General features: G+C 36.8%; 1 protein-coding gene across 1 annotated transcript in view; it reads right to left on the reverse strand.

The window, feature by feature from the left end:
• Positions 1-16,246, reverse strand: part of LOC139744724 (NADPH oxidase 5-like) — an 85,253-nt gene that overhangs the window by 33,423 nt on the left and 35,584 nt on the right. Inside the window, exons 4-5 of the mRNA XM_071655147.1 lie at positions 12,360-12,559; positions 2,139-2,339 (exon numbers count right to left, since the gene is read on the reverse strand). Of these exons, the coding sequence (XP_071511248.1) occupies positions 2,139-2,339; positions 12,360-12,559 (401 nt within the window). The remainder of the gene's footprint in view (positions 1-2,138; positions 2,340-12,359; positions 12,560-16,246) is intronic.

Raw genomic sequence — 16,246 nt, forward strand, 5'->3', positions numbered from 1 at the left:
CAAAACATAACATAACATAACATAACATAGCATAACATTACATTACAATATTACCAGTATGCAGTTAGAGAACGTGAAAAATATACTTTCCATGCAATATTTAAAAAAAAAAACAGGTTGGAACCACCATCACATGTCTTTGATCATCTGACAAAACGATTATCTAATGCGTCTGGAAATACGTACATCCTGATCAGAGTTATGTTGATGTGCTTTTTGTTTTCTCTTCTGTTTTTTTTTTCTCGAGTTCACCTCCACATACTTGGATCACAGCACACCTCCCATGTCTGTATTCAGTTGTTAATGCTTAATTCCTGGCTATAATTCCTCAAAAAATTTGTAAAGTAGTCAACCGAGTCTTACTTCCTAGTCCTGTTAAGCAATACGCATTTCCAGATAATATCTCTAATTGTGCTACTTCTTCCACAAAGCAAGACCAGAGGATGAAATTATGATGAAAAGGAGACCATGTGTTTCTTACTCTTCTTGGCATATTATGGCTTTCCTGAGTCTTATCTATACAGTAACATATCATACTTTCCTTCTGTTTTTAATTTTTTTTTCATCAATTGGTCTAAATAGTTGTCCGTGCTCGACATTTCCCTATACTAGAATCTGATTTCATCCTGAGACCCACGACTGAAAAAGCTTGCTTTTTAGTAGCACCATCATACTTTTCGTACTTTCGTACGTCCAATATGACTGCAAACAAACCTTTATGCCTATTTTACACCAGGACCGTCGTAGATTCTATCAAAGATTTCGCCTAATTTGTAATCGTTCTATTGTATAAATCTATTTTTGTACGACATTTTTTTTTCGAGGAATGGGAAAATAAAAAAAAAAAACTTGAAAGTTAAAATGAAACTTTTTATCACTGCAATGCCGACGATAACAATGAGACGATTTTTTTTTTGTACCAGCTTGTTTGCTTACAAAGCATTTCACTCCACCAGAAGTACTCTAAAGTGACGCCACTATAGTGTCGTTCAAGACAACCAAGACGTGAGCTCTAAGCTTTAAGATACACAAAAGTAAGTAGGGCCCTACAAAGAACTCTAAACAAGGAAGAACTTGTTTCAACTTTTTTTCCATACATACACACGTATAACAAATAGAGACATGTTTTATTCTCGACATCTGATTGGTCAAATGCTCATCACATGATCAAATAAACGCTGATCAAACATTTTTTCCCCATCTTCCACCTACTGATTGTCGCAGTCTTCTGATTCAGGCGTCTATCACATACATCACCAACCAACTCCTGATGACCATATATTTCTTTATATTTGATGTAGGCGAAAGCGCCCGGAAGTTGCACTCTCTTGGCTAAGTGTCTCGGAATGGATCACCGCCCCCAAGCTCTTGCTCTGTAAACCTCGTTATAAGAGCTTGCTTTCAACTGTCTAATCTCTCTCTCTTGTTGTTTATTCCAAAAGACCAAACCCTGCTCAAACACCTGTTTGCAGCTCTTGAACTATTTAGGAACATTTCCAGAAGAGCCAGATGACTTGGTGGAAAGGAATTTGGCCTCATGAAATGTCACATGTTTTGTATTTCCGCGTAAGATTAACAATAGTCTCCAGTGCTATTGATCCCTGATACACATTCCCGAATGGGCGGGAATTAGAGCCAGATTAAGATGGACAAGACCCAGTTCTTTCTAAAACTCTTGGATGTGATTTAACACTCAAGGGATCATCAGGCACCCCTTTGGAACTATCTTCAGAGTAGCGTTCCCATTGGGATGTTTGACAATAGGCTAAAATACAGCAAGAGCAAAATCCAATCGAAAGATATTAAGTTGTTATTTGCGTCTTGCCACGACAGTTGTTGCATCCAACGCGCGATTTCTCTTTCTTTTCTTTCCAATACCAATTCAATGACAATACTGTAAACAGAGAAAAAAGTGACGTTGGCTATTACTTTCATGGTCACTTTGTATTTGAGCCAGCCGGGTATTCGTCTTGGCAAAAGATTGTAATTTGGAGTATGGATGACATATCTGGCGCGCAAAGCAGTGTCAGTTTATATCTTGTTTCTAGAAGGCACATAAAGCCGCCATTTCTCCAAACTTGTCTGCAGTCTAACAGAGGCCAAGGGGTAAGTATGTATTTCGTGGCCTTCATACTTACAAGCATTGCCGATGTGACCCAGCGTGTGGACAAGCGCCATACAGGCGATGACAATGCCCACCATTTTGTGGAAGATGATATTCTGGTCCGTCGGCAGGATCTCGGCGGCTTTCGTCGTCCGAATAGTGGTAATCGTCTTGCGAAGCATGAGAACCAACACGAAGGCGGAGTTGAAATTTAGGCACTGTCCACAGCCGCGAGCTGAGCAATATCAAAGAAAGAAGAAAAAGATGCATCATGGGTGTTTCCATTCAATCTGCGTCATTTTCTGTATACACAAGTATTTTTTTTTTGCATTGTCGTATTCGTTTTTTCCCCCGTTTTTCAAGAAGCACGTTCTTTTAAATGACAGTCAGTCTTATCATCATACATGTAGGCCTACTACCAGGTAATCTAACAGCTGTAAAAAGTGGACACAGCGTCACAAGTAACATATGACAAACAATCACTTAAATGCAATCAGAATCTATCAATATTTCTATGAGAACATCTATGCTTTTGATTTTCTTTTTACATCATACAGTAAAAAAAAACAGTCATTTTTGGCCATTTTTTTTTCCTATGAAATTTGATTCGTTGATTTCAATAGCAGTCAGAAAACGCTTTTTAACTTGAATATTGAAAGAAAAGTCTTCAAGTTGACCTTAGATAAAATCAGTCGCACCCATCGAGGATAAGTTGCAAGGGATAGACAAACGAAACCAAAGAGAAAAAACATGCATACAATGATTGTACGAGGGAAATATTGCGCTAATCCATTCACAAGGTTGACAGTTGCTGAACAATGAAGACTGCAAGTTGCAAGAAACCACTCCCTATGTTTCTCAGACATTTTATCTGATATTTCACTTTTCTTTGTCTATATAGTAAGGGTGGATTTCTGAAATGGCAATTCTTTCTAAGTAAGACGCGCGAGATGGAAACAGCAGCATATGAGAATTAGGCTAATGGAATAATTATCGTAAAAACTGTTTGAAGAAAAAATCGAAAAGTTCAAGCAAAATAGGGATGTTGAACATCGATCCATTTCTGAAGTAAGTCACATGAGATCCATTGTTGATTGAGTTCGCACCACTTCAGCAAAACACTGAAATGAGATTAGCTGAACACACACACACACACACACGCACTCACTCACACACACACACACACACACACACACACACACACACACACACACACACACACACACACACATACATACAGTGAGAGAAACCAGAAGTTTATGAATCCATGAATTACACGATGGACCATAATTGTGTTTCAATAAAACAAAAATACGTCTGGGCTAGTTCTTCGTCGAGGAATTCAAATAACGTTCTTTTTTCCTGCGTTTTCATGTAGAGATTCTAACAGAAAATTACATTCTGCATCTTACTATCCTTCTTCTTTTTTGTACCAACAATGCTTAACTGATTATTCCATTTAGAAAAATAGGTCGAAGCATAAATAGCATCACCGCTCTCAGTATGACTTCTTAGCATGAGGCGATACGCGGTATTTTATCGGCGAATTGGAAGATTGACTTTTTGTCCCTCCCTCTTTGTCTCTCACTTCTAAGGGCATCTCTTGACGAGCTATGTTTATCCAGACTTCTTCGTCCTTTCCGGCATTGCATGTGCTAGACAGCGCAGTTATAGCGGTTTGGGGGGAAATTAGATAATATAATCTCGAGATTGGCTAGTGTAATCTTGAGGGGCCTCCGAGCTTAATGCAGAGTTCTCAAGACTCAGAATGTGGTTTTGTACTTGTGATAAATATATGGAATTGACCCTACGGTTTGCATGATGACGAGAGGCGACCTGTTTACTCTCTCTCTCCCTACAAGCTATATGCGTCTGTTTGACTAAAAGTCTCTCTCCGTCCCTCTGTCTGTCTGTCTGTTTGTCTCTCTATGATAGCAAAAAGTCACAGTAAACATGTTAATAAAAGTCCCATGGCGTTAACATGCAACTTTGTCTACTCATTTTGATTAGGAAAACTGTTGGCAAAGTTGAAATAAAGGATGTAGAATTTACATTAGTGTGTCCTAGTGGAGTTTTTTGTTTTCATAGTATGACTACAATAGCACAAATGATTTGATCTTTAAGACTAGCTCTTTCTGTTTGTGAAGTATAAAATGATGATTTATGAGAAGACAAGAGGAATGTGTGTAATCTTTCTGTGTATGATATCCGCTGTGTATAATCTACAAGTTTTCAAACTCCAGTTAACAGTGTCATTATCGTGAATTCGTGATTAATATGTTTGGTTAATTAAAACACACACACACATAGTGACCTCTCCCCTACACTTTGAGTAACACCGCGAGTAGACGAGAAAATCAATATGATTATGATTGAAAGAATTGTTAGAAACTGGACAATAAATGAACAGTAAAAGGCTTTCCTTTTTTCTTTTTCTTTTTTTGCTTATCATCAATGATTATCATTCAACTGTGTAAAGATATAAAACCGGACGGCATTTCCACTGGAAATGACCACTTGGTCTATATGATTAATAAATTATGTGTCATTGATTTAGAATAAAAATAATGTTTACCCGAGCATTGTTGTTCGAGTCTGTTTTGATGCATTCACGAGGTTAATAGAATTACTCACTTCACCGACTGCACAGTTCAGTTTGAGTCACGTTTTTCGTCTACCTAGCTGACAACTTATTCTCCCGTTCTTTCGGGGGTTGCCATGTACTTGCCTAATTAGTATTTACGTCAGCGATAGCTTACTCCTGCATCAACTAAATAATGATGAAAAGGTGTCGAGAGTTGCTGCTCTAGTAGAATCGATATGTCATTCGTCATTTATGGCGGCTGGATTCAAACGCTGAAACAAGGTGAATTCTCATGTGACCACTATTTCAGTGTCCCGTCCCCCCCCCCCCATCTCTCCATGTTTATGAAAGCAAATAACAAATATTCGCCCATGCTTCCAGAAAGAATTGCCATGGATCATGGCATACCAGGAAATGCGACATGAGGCAGTTTACAGGATCCACAGAGGTTCTATCATGAAGCTAGAGCGTATATCTGCCCTTCTCAAAGGCGAAATAATATAATAATGATAATAATAACTGCAAAATAGTACTCATAGAATGTGATTCAAATAAGAAAAATGATGAAATGTAAAAGAAATAGCAGTATGACTTAAGGCATTTCTGGAGTTTTTCTTTTGCAAAAGATGAATTGGAATAAAAAGAAACGTAGGCCTATGTGAAGAAAGAAATTGCGGTAGTATAACCCTGTAATGTCGTCATGGCTTAAATGGGAGCATTATTTGACGAGTTGATTCATCCCTCTGATAGGCTAATGGCAGAAATCACGGCGAAATATACTGTGGCGACACACGTTGATACGATTTCCCTTCATTACCACGGGATTGCTCCGTGGGAGGGGAATTCCTTGACCGTCTACCTGTAAGAACCGCGCGCGCTGATCCGGCCGCGGACGAAACGTGCATGATATCTGTAAACATCGCATCTACAATTCGATTACAGGAGTCCGCAGAGTAGTGATATATGTGGATTTGATTAAACGTGCTTATTTGCGATTCGGCCGATGGAATGCGAGAGTAATTTCTTGAGCGAATAGTTAGGAGCAAGATTCAATATTGGCAGACGGTTGCCGACATCTTGGTTGTCAGGGTAGGACCACGGCTCAGATCAGGAAATCGCGTGATTGACCTCAAAAGAAAACTTTTTTCCAAATTCTCTCGAGGAAATGGTCACACAAGAAATCCACAGAAGGGGCAATAAAAAGAAAGGGAACGCCAAAAATGTTGGACCCACGTAGCCATAGATTATTTCCAATATAAAGTTCTGTTTTAGTCTTTCTACTTCAGGTTGGTCCCAAACACTCAGAATCATTCTCGATAGATATTTTTAATCAGTCAAGTATTACATTCCACTTTATATGAATGCAATGTCAAAACTATCAAAGAATGTGACAATTGTTGTTTTTGTTGTTGTAGTTCAATCAAATTTCCTGATCGTATCAAATCTAGTGTATGAAGAGGATACGGGGACGACCAAATCTTTGGATGTTATTGGCAAATCCCTAATTAGATTTCATGTGTGTGCAATGTTTGTGTGTATGTGTGTGCGTGCGCACGCGTGTGTGTGTGTGTGTGTGTCTTCCTAATGCCGCAAGTTTATCTGAAATCAGTCTAAAAATCTTGCGTCAGTGTTGACATGGCCTTGATAAGTTGGCAAAAAGATGTAGCAGGCTTTGCACACGGCGTTTAATTTCAGCACAATGGCAAACTAGTAATATATTTGTTCAGAAACAAACGATATAAATATAACGATACTGAGATTTTGCTATATCACGTTCATAAAATCCTTTGAAATATTCATATTTTGTCAAGGCTCTCCGATATCAATATATGAACTTACAATAGAATAGTATACACTAATTATATACTTGCATCAGCTCTTCGCTAAAATATCTCCCATAAGCTATGACCATAATCCCTGCATTATCTTAAATGGTATGGAATGTGATTTAGAATTCGTTTCGATTGAAGAGGTAATTATATTAAAACCATTTAACTAGCAATATATTCAGTTGCCTTGAAAATTTTTAAACGTCGTCAGACGTGATATTTCTACGTGTAATTAAAAGCCCGATGAAACAGATTAACGTAGTCGTGCAGCTTTGTCTAATCGGCGAAACTATTCTTAATAGATTAATCGATCGCTGTGATCTCGGTAAAAATCCAATATTTCATGGTGTTTCACAGGGGAATACTGCTTTGTATGAATGAGATTTTTTTTTTTTAACGGGAAGACTGTCTTTGTTTTTATTTCATCTGTCATTAATTAATCCTACAATAAATCAACAAAGGCAGGCAGGAACAGAATGTTAGGTTTTCCACTGCATATATTTTTCTTTACTCAGTTAACTCATATTCGTTCATTTTTTGGCGCTTCATTTTTGTGAAATTCCTTTGTTCTGCTGAATGTGAAAGGGAAATAGGGACAGATATCTTCGTTTCTTTCTTCACATTTTTATTGTCGCTTTGTGTTTGTTCATTTTTCGGCTTTGTATCAAAATATGCCACGATGTCGAATCAGTAATTCATGTCACATTGAGATGAGGAACATCACGCAAAGAAACATTCATGGAAGTAATCCATCATGCTAAATAAATGTGCTTACGGTGGAATACTAACATACATTGCTTACGGCATCAAGTCATGATCAACAAAAGCTATTTGGTCACATTCATGCAATCGTTTCAGAAGGTTTCCACGAGAACTTGCATAGCCTCGTCAGAAGATGAAAAGGACATACCAAAATAACATTAGACGATCGGCAAAACACTGCACAGGTTTTTCACTCATTTTTTTCCCCAACCAATGTATTGCTTCTTCAGTTTAGACTAATACGTGCCACTCTCCTAGAATGGATCGGTCCTATGTGGAAGACACAAAAGATCGCCTGAAATGTCAGAATGTAATTAAGCTGATGATCATCAAAAGACTGATGCCTTCCATTAGTTTCATCTATTCAAGCGATTACTAGAGTGATAACAAAACGCACTGAATGAAAAAAGGGGCTGTAAATAAACGCAGTCGTCTTGGACGAAGATATTTAGCAGAAATAAATTAGTTTTTAGCCACCATCACATGTGATAAGTGGTAAAGCTGTAGTTGATTCATTATTAGCAATCTATGATAAAACAAGTACATTATTATAGAGATAAACAAACAAGGAAGAATAGTAAGAGAAATTATAATTTGAAAGCTACGCATCGCTTTCTCTTTCCTCAATGTAATATATGAAATATATAATATGTTAATTACATGAAGAGAGAGAGAGAGAGAAGAAAGGGTTGATACACACGTTAAAAGTTTACTCTTGTCCCTTGGTACTCTTCCAAGAGCTTTGTTTAAATTGCCATAGTTTGATACCTTATACACACACACACACACACACACACACACACACACACACACACACACACACACACACACACACATATATATATATATATATATATATATATATATATATTTACATTTAAGTTATGTTTGCATAAAATATACGTGCGTCTTTGTGTGGGCGTTTTAGTAAGTGTACTTGTGTGATGCATTCATCCTCACAAAAAATATTCATGTCTGCTGATGACGAGTTGCGGCAGAGACATAATATTTGCACAGAAAATGGAATTATGAGAAGTAATTCTTTTAAGTTAGAATCATCATTAGAATGCAAAAGCAAGCCTGTGATCATGGTGACGTGAACAGCCGTAAGTTTGTTAGCCAAATAACTACATATGTTAAGTGAGTTATCGTAGTGCTAGCAGCATTCAGCTCATCACAGGTCAATAATATGGAAGGAGGTTCTGATGAGTATGGTCAACCTCATGTCTTTTTTTTTCTTCTTTTAATACGTCACATTCCACATCAGGCTCCCCCGCTACTTACTTACTTCGCTTCATCCGCTCATAAACATGTCAACGTGCCCTTGAAATTGAAATGAATTGTGCACCGATAAATGAACAAATGAATAAATAAATCTAATCTACTACAAAAATTGTACGAATTGTATGAAGTCTTGCTCTATGTCCTCACAACACATAGAGCATAAAAAACTACAACAACAACAAAAAACAAAAAAGGGAAAGTTATATAAGCCATAGTCGGAATGTAATCAAAATGAATATGCTTTCTACAATCGCGGCCATGGTAGGTTAATATGTGTTATTTAGCTTCATGTGCAGCAATCCTATCAATAATAAAGACAACCTGAATTAGGGCATATATATATAGTTTGCCTGTCAAGTATTCCTCCGTTGTATTATATATTTAATTTGCAATGAAATATTTAGTATATCGACCCTCATATCTATACATAACATTCGAACATGTATATGACTATACTTGACGATATGGTATGGTGTTATCTATCAATGATAGTTAACCCTTTAGGAACTGAAAATTCCATACATAATGGCCTATTGTTCCCTGAGGTACTGCAACATTTCTCTCATTTCGACAACTTTCTAAATTATGCAAAATAGATCACTGCATGTTTATTTTTGTCTGTTATAAATCATGTTTATTTGGAAGCCTATTTAGACTTTACCAAGATACGTATGTTTTACAGTAATAATTCTGACATACTTTTGTTGATCTCTGACCTCTTTCAAACTATACGTAATTATATATTCTGTATGAAAACAATGAAAATTGTAAAGCATAACACTCTAAAAAAAAGGACGGGTGGTTTTGGGCAGTTCAGTTACTAATGGGTTAAAGGACAATAAAACACACACACATATATATATATATATATATATATATATATGCGTGAATTGATTAATTGCGTGAATTCAAAAATATTAGTAGAATATATCGATGAAGTTGGAGAAAAATCGGACAATCCGATCAAAAGTAATACATTTTTAAAATTTCGGTAACACCATTGTTAGATAAGAACATTGTGGCAATTCGTGATGCTATTGATGAATAACGATACAGAGAAATATAAAGAGAATGCAATATTCGTATTTTCATCATTCTAAAAAAATTAAAGAGCACTTGATTTTCCTCTTTCATGCATTCTATTTATGCCGTTGTCAAACTGTGACTTCATATTCTTGCTTGATTTTACCTTACTTAAATCACGGAATTGTGGCATGGGGAAACACCCATCAATATTTGTGACGTAAACTGCTCTTATTACAAAAGAAGGTGTTACGAATTATTTGCAGACTCGCCAAGCGTTCTCATTCATATGCATGGATTGAATTAAATTGAATTGAATTGAACGTTATTAATTGCTGTAGTTCACTTGATAAAACGTGCATGTTACTTAAAAATTTGACAAAATTACGACAAATATAACATGACAATGTGACAAAAACAAACAAATTTATCAAGTAAAGGGGTTAATAACTAGGCAATGGGCCTTATTTAAAACTAACCCCGGTAAAGTAAATACAGTGTTTTGTCTCTTCTTTCTACAAACTATAACTGACACAAAAATTCGGCACACACACACAAACGCACAAACATGCATACACAAACAAACATACACAATACACGAGATGCCATTTTCACAAACAGACCCATGCTAATCAATGCAGAATCATATTGATTAATTTTATGTAGAGTACGCTTAAAAATCTTTCTTAAACTCTTTACCGTCTTAATACATTTCACATCAGAGTGTATAGAATTCCAGATTTGAGGGCCTTGAAAAAATGTTGACTTTTTGTAGGAGGATGTACGAATCAGAGGAGAATAAAAAATTCTACAATTTCTTGTGCTTTGATTATGATTATCTTTGTTCGATTTAAAATAATCAAGAAGGGATTCAGGTAAAATTTCATTATTGAATAAGAACATATATGTTGCACCCTGAAATAGATATAAGTCTTCTTATGTAGTCTTCTTATTCAGCGGAGGCAGTACTGAAAATTTAACAATTCATAACGTTAAGCGGATTGTTTGATAATCCTCAAACTTAACGAATGTGTTCAAATGATATCAATGTATTTTGCTCCATATTCAAGATACTAATCCATAACATTTCCCTTTAATGGATTCTCTGATATACACGCATTGTTACTGTTGTTAAGGTGTTAAATTGAATGAAGTTTGATTTCGAACGAAACACTCCCATCTCCTTTTTAATGTTCTCTGGAGATTATCAACCTTTCTGATTTTATTTTCAAAATAGTGGTGTAGAACTATTAAGCCGTACTTATCTGTATTTCTTCCATTTTGTTACATATTCTATCACGTAGAAATCGCATGAGTAACAAAAAACAAGCACTGTATAAGTAAAAGTGCATGTGCAACTAAAAGTGCACAACTAAACAATCATAGCCTTAATGTGGCGGCAATCTGATATAATGATGTGTGCTAAAGCTTTTTCATAATGCATAAAAACACAAGATATACCATTAAAAAAAAACCCAGAAACAAGTCTATTATTCGAATGAATCCAGGTGCTAACGCGCAAACTCCGCAAGTTATGTGACCGGACTTGTTTACCGAGTCTATTTGGAGTACGATCGATACTCTAAACAGATATCGATGCGCTCTTATTGAAAAGAATGCCCCCTCTAGTGTTCATGAACATTGATTGACTTGTGTTTTCTAATAGTTACTTCCAAAGACATCGCCCATTACTACGCGTGCCTCGTGCGACACAAACAGGGTGTGAGGACATTTCTTATGCACCCCGATTATCATATAAACACCTCATAAAATACCGCCATGTATGTAAAACTTTCTCTTCCTTTAACATTTGTAGCATGGCAGCACTTAAGGACAAAAATGCTCTACCGAAAAAAACCCAACAAAAACATGCACAAACAGTCTAGGCCCCATGTATACACATACACTGTGTAGCTACACTTTTACATCATTCTCAGTTAACGTTTTAATTAGCGTCACTTCAAAACGAAACCCACATATTCCGTTGTACCTCTTGCAAAGTTGTACCACTTTCAGCGTTGTTTCGAATATTTTATCACAATAGCTTTCTGACTGACTCGGGTTACAAAATGGCGCCACATGTCCCGGGGGATCAACCATTGCTTTCGGGGAATGGGAGGGATAGGGATGAGGACGAACTCTGCGCGTAAAGGTAAAGAGAGTGCGCACCTGTTTCGAACATGTAAAGGAAACCAAAGCCCAAATATCAATGCGATTTGAGTTAAAGCTGCGATGGCGATAGAATGCATCAGTGAAAGTTTGAAGAAAATCGGACGATCCATTCAAAAGTTACAAAATGTAAGTTTCGGTGCTATTATCGCTGGATATAAAGGAGCCTTCTACACTACATGACGTCATTCTGGACAACAATATAAAGAGAATATAAGGAAAATTCTATAAAATCTAATCTTTTACGAAAAGTACACATTCTATCTACTTGTTACTGACTTATGGTAAGGGTATTATTATTCTTCCTGATTTCTGAAAGAGATAAGTCAAGTGCTCTTCCATTATACTAGAAAAGCGAAAAAAAAAGATTATGTCAACTTTTCTTTATATTTTCGTAATATTGTTGTCCATAAAGACGCCATAAAGACCTTAGTGTAGTAGTCTTCTCATCCAGCGATGACGTACGGCACCGAAACTTTAAAAATTCATACCCTTTGAATCGATCGCTCGACTTTCTTCAAACTTTCACTGATGTGTTCTACTTTTCATATTGCTGCTTTCACACAATCCTTGATTTATGTTTGGGGGTTCACTCGTGGCTCACCAGTTACGAGGCACCAGTTGGAATTTTCTTTACGACTCGTGACGTACGCAGCCTGGATAAACAGCGCCACGTTGATCAGCAAGTAGACCACAAGGAAGAGGATCTTTCGGTAGTTGTTGTGAACGTATCTCCAGGTCAGGTAACGGGGGAGCAATGGTCTCGTCCGCTTGATCGACGGCGGCTTCAGCCAGCTCGCTGCACTGTTGGGTCACCCCAAGCAAAAAGGAAGACACAGAGTATACAAAAAATGTCAGAGTTTTACTTTCAGCTAGTTATCGACATAACCATGCATTCAAATTCAAATTCAAATTCAAACTTTATTTTCACTTTCTTTCTTCAACAGAATGTACGAGAAACAATATTATGAATTTGACATGCGAATCGTTGAATATATATATAACCAGACAGGATTAACAACATGTTCATGCCTACATGATCAGTACAATAAAGATACATACACTCTATATACACCCTGAGAAAAAAAAAAGTGGAGGTACCCACTCAAAAGACTAAGCTTGTAACATGTGGATACCTCTGATTGCTTGATCATAGATAAGATACATTGCTTGATCATTGCTTGATCATAGATAAGATACATAAATAGGTTGTAGTAAATAATAGAGTGCGGGTATTTCCCCCCGTAAGACTGAGTGATATTGAGGTATAAGGATTATCCAGCTTTTAAAGTATAAAAAAAGAAGTTTAAATTGAAGAGATTAAACTTGCCTATGATCGCGAATCTTATCTTCGGTTTGCTAACCACTGAAGCTGGCAAAGTTTTCTACCGATATTCACAAACTTTCAAGATCCTTTTTTTTATTAGTCAGTCGTGTTAGAGATTAATGACTGTGATGTCATTTTACTACTTGTATAATAGTCCCTATCCTTGACTAACGTCGGAGAATGAAAAAAAAAAACAATCTGTTTCATGCTCAATAAGGTCACTTTCATCGATCTCCCATGCATCTTAAATCGTTATTTTCATCACTATTCTTTTTTTTTTTCAAATAAAAATCAACCTATATCTTTGATAAAACACAATCTACTGAAGTGTTGTGTAACAGAATATCACATACATGATCAACGATGCGTCCTCTTAGGCTAGTGAGGAAAGGAAAGTTAAATCAATCAAACTTGCCTGCGAGCCGTGTGCTCGACAACAGCGTATACATCATTAATTCTACCCACATCGCCGAAAAAGATATGAAGGTGAACAAAGAAAGGACATTGACGGAAACGGGATGTAGAGAGAGTGAGCGAGAGAGATTAAAACAGAGGAGAGGAAGTGGGCAAGAAAGACGAGATGGAAAGACAGAACTTTGATGCATTACTCCATCAAGAACAGGCAACAATGGCTAAAAATTCACTCAAGCCACAAATATCATTTCGCTTAATTCCATTTCATTTAATCTCATCTCAACTCCTTTCATTTTTTTTTTCATTTATTCTGCCATTTTTTTCCTACTTCATGCGAAACAAGATACATCTTGGCCGATACATAGTGGAAAAAACGATACAGTGAACGATCGATCATAGTCTAACTGTAAAATGTTGCATACAAAGGTTGCAAGATTTTGCCACAATAATCAAAACGTTTCATGACACAACTCTCATGATTTTTTTCTATTCAACAAATGAAAGAGAATCTAACTTTTACAGCCTGGACCTTGAGTACAGTGATTTTGGGAGAGTTTCTTTCATTTCAAGTCATTTCATATCATGTCATTGTATTCGTTATAGCTGCGCTTTTTATCACAATTCATTATGCTCCTGAGTGGTAGGAATTCATAGCTGGACAATATAATCTCAAGATCCTTTGATGTCAAATTTGATATAATTTCTTATCTCCTCGTTCCTAATCATTACATTAGTACTTTCAGCTGTCTGTTTGTCAGTGTTTTTTTTTTAATCCATCTACAGAGACCAAACTAGCAATAGGCCTACAGTTTGTATAGTTTTGCAAAAGTATCATTCAGCACTGACGTGTTAAACTAGTTTCATCATGACTAAAGCACGGAGCGACGTTACAGGACAACACACACACACACACACACTAAAAACAACAACAACAACTTTCAGATTCCTCTCTTCTTATCTTGAAAGCTATGAATTCTGTAATTTTTCAGTTCGTATAAATGCTTAATGAAGGAGGATTATTGTGCAGTCAATGTGAAGTCATTCAAGATGAGATGGTTGCTATGGGTGAGGCCGCTTGAGCATGTCAATGTGTGTTGTAACTTAGGTGAAATCATTGCAGTAGACTTATAGTAGAGAGCAACTTTTAACGTTGACTCCTCTATAGACTGAGTGAAATAGAATGAATTTGACATTTTCATGAAATACGGGCATTAGGAGGGAAACATCTGGAAGTTCAAAAGAAAGATTCACAATACCTATGTTTCATGAAGTTTACGAAGGCGGTCATTGAAACATGTAGATGAGAACCTTTGAAGTGACTGCATCCTTACAACATATAATACTTTGTAAGTATGCCCGCTATGATTAATTGTATGTGAAACTGTCAAATTTTCTTACTTCCATGTTTGTGTTCTGAAGTTAATAAAACTTTAACAGTTTCTTTGTGTAATTTAATCGTTCTTGTGAAAGTCAGTTAAAAAATCTTAGAATTGCTTTACATTTTTTAGAACTTATCTTGCAAACTATGCAAGGGGGTGGACGGTAAGCTATGATCATTATCACAGCTAACAAGAGGATAGATCAATATTATAACATCGATTTCGTTGGCTACATATCAATATCGTCAATTTCTCGTCACACCTTTTGTGTTCTACAGCTCCTCTGTCCTGAAATGAAAATACTTTCAATAAACTCTCCCAAGATTATGAAAATGCACAAACAAGAGAAACCTAATGCAAAGGATGCTGGGATACAGCTCATCAGAGAGGCACATAAATGATACCACCATGAGCGGAAATGCGTTTAAAATTGTTATTGCTTATACCAGCGGAAATAGGGTCGAGACTGCAAAAAGTGCAGTGGAAAAGAGTGAAAACAAGATAAAAAAAAATAATATTGAAACTAACCACACAAACGAATAAGCAAAAATCCAAATGGGTCACCTTGCCACCCTGGCCACAATTCGTAAATCAGTTCATGACGTAAGAGGCGCCTTTCACATGTAATGGTATTGTAACTTTCTCCGCTGATCGGCACACAGAACCGCATCCCCTACAAAGGCCCCTCAAATCTTTCTTCCCGAAATTAAATTTCCCTAACATGGACTATACACAACTGAGACCGGTACAATACCGTCGAACATAATATATGACGGGAGGAAACCATCATTTTACCCGCAGATAAATTGAAGGCAATCCCATAGGTGTTGGCAGCCCTAATAAGTCATATCTTGAAATAGATTGAGATTGCCGAAACAATGACGAACACAAAAAATACGAAAAGCACAACAACTCTACCGACTCATTTCTCCCACACTATATCTCTCTCCCCCTCTTTCTCCTTGCTGCCGAGAATACGTAATATTGTAATATTGATGTTGCGTGTGCCTACGTGGATATATCCAGTCGATCCCTCTAAAATTGGTTTAAGTGAATGATATTTGCCCCCCGCGGCCAGCTAAGTTACACTTAACGTCGTCAATGACCGATACGGGAGTCGATGGTGAGGAATCGCCTTTTCGGTCTGAAAGACCGTCAGGAGGGATATGTCAGGATCCACTCTTAACTGGGTGGCTTTTGAAAGGAAAGTGTGTCGGGTTAGATTGCGCTTTGTGCTGTGATTAGCGGCGATGGGGGGAAGGGATATATTATATACATAGTGTCACAATTTCTTCAGAGATTAATGCCTTGGTATTTCATGCTTTTTCTTCTGTGTTTCAATCACGATATGAGAGCAGAAGCGGGGGAGCG

Source organism: Diadema antillarum, unplaced genomic scaffold, assembly GCF_040938485.1.
Source record: "Diadema antillarum isolate AM-2024a unplaced genomic scaffold, OU_Dant_1.0 seq00001206_RagTag, whole genome shotgun sequence".
In the NCBI taxonomy this organism is placed as follows: Eukaryota; Metazoa; Echinodermata; class Echinoidea; order Diadematoida; family Diadematidae; genus Diadema; species Diadema antillarum.